General features: G+C 47.6%; 1 protein-coding gene across 1 annotated transcript in view; it reads left to right on the top strand.

The window, feature by feature from the left end:
• Window positions 1-400: 400 nt before the first annotated feature.
• Window positions 401-5,954, top strand: part of LOC125481872 (threonine--tRNA ligase 2, cytoplasmic-like) — a gene marked incomplete at its 3' end in the record, with an annotated part of 12,468 nt that continues 6,914 nt past the window's right edge. The window contains exons 1-3 of the mRNA XM_048593800.1: window positions 401-880; window positions 4,085-4,165; window positions 5,559-5,743. Of these exons, the coding sequence (XP_048449757.1) occupies window positions 791-880; window positions 4,085-4,165; window positions 5,559-5,743 (356 nt within the window). The remainder of the gene's footprint in view (window positions 881-4,084; window positions 4,166-5,558; window positions 5,744-5,954) is intronic.

Raw genomic sequence — 5,954 nt, 5'->3', positions numbered from 1 at the left:
GCTGCTTGGCCTGTTGTGTTCATCCAGCTCTACACCTTGTTATCTCAGATTCTCCAGCATCTGCAGTTCCTGTTATGTGTGCTGATTAATTTCAGATTCCCAGTTTTATTTCTGTTTGGCCGCATTAGAGTGAAGGAATAATTCTGAGACAGAAATACTGCCTGTTACCTTGGCACTGGGGAGGGGGGTGCAGAAAGTAGTATCTCTGTGCCCACACTGAGGAGTGGGCATTGCCCTCTGCTCCATCTCCTGCCACACTTCCGGGTTTAAACCCGGAAGCTGTCTCCGCACTGACGCGAGCACACCTCTGGCCAATCAGAGGCTGAGATGCCCCATTGGATACATCACCGGCGCCAATCAGTGCTGGGGGGTGTGTCCCGCGGGTCTGTCATGGCCGCGCCCAGGAAGGTGATGTGAGGCAGGACTGAGCAGCAAAACAGTGGGCGCTGTGGGTCTGAGCGGGGGTGGGGTAGTGGGCACTGTGGGTCTGAGCCAGGGGAGCAGTGGGCTCTGTGGGTCTGTGCTGGGGAGCAGTGGGCTCTGTGGGTCTGAGCCAGGGGAGCAGTGGGCTCTGTGGATCTGAGCGGGGGGTTAGTGGGCACTGTGGGTCTGAGCGGGGGGGGGGGAACAGTGGGCACCGTGGGGCTGACCCGGGGGCAGGGTGGTGCTTGGTGCAGTGGGCACTGTGGGTCTGAGCAGGAAGGTAGTTATCACTCTGGGCCTGAGCTGAAGGGGCAGTGATCACTCTGTGCCCGAGCAGGTGGACAGTGGGCACCTAGAGCTGAGCAGGATGTCTGTGATTGCTAGGAGCCTGTCTGCCCGGTGCCTGGTACTGAATCACTTCCCTGCTGCCTGCCAGCCTCGCCTGAAAAGCTATCAGGTCTGTTCATCTGCTTTTCCAAAGTAAATGTTAATGTGACTCTCTGAGTGGAAATACTGTATTGCGTCTGAAAGCTGCAAGCAATCTAAATCCCTCATCCACCTCCTGCAATCTTTACAAAATGTTCTTTACTGTGGTAACTGCTGATAATGTTGTGTACAGTGCTGCGGAGGGGAATGCAGTTCCTAAAAGTCAAAAATGGTACACTCTGAAAAATCTTTTGGGAATGTTATTTCTTCATTTGTTCGTGGGATGTGGGCATAGCAGACTGAGCTGCTGCATCTCCCCCATGTGGTGTGGGGACATCCCGCACAATGTCCCCTAGGGAGGGAATTCCAGGGCTTTGACGCTGAAGGAACAGTCGAAATATTTCCAACTAGGGATGGTGAGTGGCTCAGAAGGGAACTGGCAGGGGTGTGGTGTTCCCACATAACTGCTGCCCTCAGCCTTCCAGGGTTTGGCAGGGGTTGGCGGTGGGGCGGGGGGGGGGGGGGGGTGCAATGGCAGGAATCTGGGCCAGGGAGGGGCACCTGAAGGTGAGAGATCACATGCTGTGAGATCTCCTGGAATATATCCCACCAGAATTGGCAACCAGTGTTCTGTCAGTTGTTTAAAAGGTGCCCCCAGCGATGGGACTAATGGTGTCAGGAAAAAAAAGATTGTGACAGCTCCCTTGGAGGCATCAAGGGGGTATTTCGGGAGGGGTCTGGGTTCCACTGCCTGTAACACGGAGTGACGTGACAGGGGGCTTACAGGATGCAGGGTGAAACTTGTCACCTCGTCTCTCCCTTTCTGTTACACACTCGTGCATACACACTCTCTGTCTGTCTGTCTCTCTCTCTCTCACACACTCACACGTGCACATACACTCCCTCTTGCTCACGCGCTCTACCTCTCACGCGCACTCTCTCTCGCTCACGATAGTGTGAATAGCCAAGGTCTTTTCCCCAGGGTAGGGGAGTCCAAAACTAGTGGGGCATAGGTTTAAGGTGAGAGGGGAAAGATTTTAAAGGGACCTAAGGGGCAACATTTTCACGCAGAGGGTGGTGCGTGTATGGAATAAGCTGCCAGAGGAAGTGCTGGAGGCTGGTACAATGACAACATTTAAAAGGCATCTGGATGGGTACATGAATAGGAAGGGTATAGAGGGATATGGGCCAAATGCTGGCAGATGGGACTAGATTAATTTAGGATATCTGGTTCACATGGACGGGTTGGACCGAAGGGTCTGTTTCTGTGCTGTACATCTCTATGACCTTTTCACCCTTGGCTTTATTCCTGTTGCTCCCTTTTCTTTCCCTTTCCCTTTCCCTTTTGTAAGTTATGTTTGAATGTGCTTTGTAAATCGCAATATTGTAATGTAAGGATTGCTCGCCAATCTCTAATTCACAGAGTCCATACAGTGCAGCTATAGGCCATTCAGCCCATCAATTCTGCACCTACCCTCCAAGATTTCTTAATTTAGTTATAACTCGATTCTCTTGCCTGGGGTTTCAACCATGTCTCGAGACGAGTAATCTGGGTCTCTGGGTTGCTGAGTCTGTTAGCATTGCTGTGTCACAGTGATGATGGATGTTATTATACACGTCTGATCCCAGAATGAAATCAGGCTCGATAGATCCTTTATTTTAAGTTTCGGCTGCAGCGTTGCTTTTAACAATAAAACAGATGTTTATCTAACAAGACCAAGCAACATGCCATCTACTCAAACAGACTCTTTGGCCCCATGGTCCGTGCTGACCCTAATCCCAAACTAAACTACTTCTCTGCCTGCTCCTGGCCTATATCCCTCCAACCCTTTCCTATCCATGTACTTATCCAAATGCCTTTTAAACATTGTAACTGTACCCACATCCACCACTTCCTCAGGAAGTTCTTTCCACACACGAACCACCCTCTGTGTAAAAAAAAAAAAAAAAAAAATTGCCCCCATGTCTTTTTTAAATCTTTCTCCTCTCACCTTAAAAATGTGCCCCCTAGTCTTGAAATCCCCCACCCGAGGGAAAAGACACCTACCATTAACTCTATCTATACCCCTCATTATTTTATAAACTTCTTTTATAAACTTATAAACATTATTTATAAACTTATATACCTCTCAACCTCCAACAGTCCAGTGAGAAAAGTTCCAGCCTTTCTTTATAACTCACACTTTCCAAACCCGGCATCATCCTGGTAAATCTCTTCTGAACCATCTCAAGCTTAGTAATATCCTTCCTATAACTGGGCGACCAGAACTGGACACAGTGTTCCAGAAGAGGCCTCACCAATGTCCTGTACAACCACAACATGACGTCCCCAACTCCTGTACTCAAAGGTCTGAACAATGAAGGCAAGCATGCCAAACACTGCCTTATCCACCCTGTCTATGTATGATGCAAATGTCAAAGAATTATGTACCTCAAACCCTAGGGGTCTCTGTTCTACAACACTCCCCAGGGACTGACCATTAACTGTATAAGCCCTACCCTTGTCTGTTTTACCAAAATGCAACACCTCACATTTACCAGATTGAATTCCATCTGCCATTCCTCAGTCCATTGACCCAACTGATCAAGATCTCTTTGTAATCTTAGATAACCTTCTTCACTTTCTACTATGCCACCAATTTTGGACATTCTCATTTTTTTTAAACAATGCCAGCTAATATCTTTCAGTGTTTTCTGTTGCAAATGTCTACAGTATCAACAAATGTCCATTGACACTCCAGGAGGCCATGCACACCTGCTTTCTGACATACACTGGCCTAAAATCATAGTTTCGGAAATACTGGCCTAATTAATATGGTCAATCTCTTCACTACCACCTTCAAGTTCCCCTCCAAGCCGCTCCCCATCCTGACTTGGACATATATCGTCATTCCTCCAATGTCGCTGGGTCAAAATCCTGGAATTCCCTCCCTAAAGGCATTGTGGGTCAACCTACAGCAGCGGTTCAAGAAGGCAGCTCACCACCACCTTCTCAAGCGGCAACTAGGGACGGACACTAAATATTGGCTCAACCAGTGACACCCATGTCCCACAAATGAATGAAAAGAAAATCTAACACCCATATGCCACTAGTTTAAAATCTACTCTTTCTAAAAAAAACCAAACGAAATATATATAAAAGTACACCTCTTTCAACACAGGCACTGTCCCATCCCTTTTTAAAGCAGTTCATTTCAAATTGCATGTAACAATGTCCTTTTGTTTCCATTGGCAGCGCACAACAGAAGCTATACCTGAAAACAAGAATGTGGGCAAACGAGAGAGAAAATGCTCTGAGGATAGCAGTGACACCCAGGTAAGGGAGCCTGTGTTAGGATGATAGAAAATAACACTTGAGCTGTTCTTTTTCCCCTCTTGATCCCAGCTGATGTTCGGACTGGACAAGTCCAATCCCGAACCAAAATGTCTGGCTTGATGGATCAAATTTTGGTTTTTAATGAGGTGGTCTTCCACTGAAATACAAACATCTTAACAATAAGACATGCATTCATTCCACAAAAGAAATGAAAGATAAAGTTGAATAAAATAAAGATTTGGAATTTATTGTCACATGTACTCAAGTACAGGGGAGTACAACGAAAAGCGTACAGAGTTGCCCTTCCCAGCGCTGTCTGGTGTACAAATGTACCTAGGGACAAAATCTTAGGTACAAAATGAAAATAAAAAATAAGGAAATAAGACGAGTTTAAGGATTTTGAAACGCCCAGTTCCGTACAACCTCTTAATGCCAGATGCCCACCTTTACTCACACCAGTGAGAATTCACTTCACTATCATATCTATAGGGCTAAACTATGGCTTCAATTCCCAATCTTAAGAATCTGTTAGCCTCTTCCTGGAGTTCTCCTAGAACTGAGTATAGACTTTCTCAGCTTCAAATGAGCCCTTCAGGGTTTTGACCAATCACTTCTGGTCTGGAACTTTACTTCAGTGTAGGGAATTTAATTTAAATCTGTTCCTTAACCATTCAAAACTCTCTCCCTTCTTTAGGAGCAGCTTAACTTTACCCTTTAACAGGGGTCCCCTTGTGGCACAGTGGTAGTATCCCTGGCCCTGGACTGGGAGGCCCAGGTTCAAATCCCACCTGCTCCAGTGGCTCCAGAGGTGTGTAATAACATCTCTGAACTGGTTGATTTGAAAAATAGGTTCAATTTAAAAAAAACATTTCTGCAAATCAGTCTCCAACCATCTGACCCAAAAATCCGATGTTGATGAAAACAAAGAAGGATTACTGGACATTAACTCAGCTGGTCTGGCAGCACCTGTGCAGTGAGAAAGCAGAGTTTCTCCAGTGGTTTGTGTTTTTGCCTCACTGCTATCTGCTTTTCCCACTTGGAAAAGGTCCGCCAACGAAAACAGAACTCCATGCGTGGCAGGAGCTCTCTCCCTGTTTATTGAAAAGAAATCACTATGCCTACAGGGGTATTTAAAACTGAATCGTTCATGGACACAGGGCGAATGCACACATGCCACTAGTTGAGAATCCAGATTCCAAAATAAATGATGTTGAAAGACTGGGAAGTCTCACCTCTTTCGTAAAACGATGCAGCCTGAAATGAGTCCCTTCAGCCCATCACCGTGTGCCTGCTAGCTCTTTGGCCAAGCTGTTCCTTTTGTCTGCTGGTTTGAGTGGGACTGTGTCTGTTCTCGAGCTCGCTGAGGGAGTTCTGTTCTTTCTCACTCGTCCAGGGAAAGTCCTGGCCCTGGTACGTTGCGGAACGCCTACGACAGTTTGAGAAACTGAAGAGCGATCACGAAGAGATGTTGAGGGAGAGGATTTTACGAGAGAGCCGACCGATTGAGGTCAGGCTGTCGGGTGGGAAGAGTGTGGAGGGCCAATCGTGGAAAACCAGCCCGTACGACGTCGCGATCAGGTCAGAACGTGGCAGTGTTTTTACAACGTCCATTCGGGCCCTCTACTCCGTGCCATTGTTTCTGCTCTGGACAAGGCTCCTCACACCCACCCCTCAATCTCCCCAAATACCCCCCCCCCCCACCGTTCCTTCTGCCAGTGGGATTGAGCCCCCCCCTCCACTTCGCCGACCCACCCACTCCCCACAGGAGCGAGCCTCCCGTCCTCCCCAC

Source organism: Rhincodon typus, unplaced genomic scaffold (assembly GCF_021869965.1).
Source record: "Rhincodon typus isolate 14 unplaced genomic scaffold, sRhiTyp1.1 hic_rhity00003994, whole genome shotgun sequence".
Lineage (NCBI taxonomy): Eukaryota > Metazoa > Chordata > Chondrichthyes > Orectolobiformes > Rhincodontidae > Rhincodon > Rhincodon typus.
The sequence above is the reverse complement of the archived record's forward strand: the minus strand, read 5'-3'. Positions and strand labels throughout refer to the sequence as shown.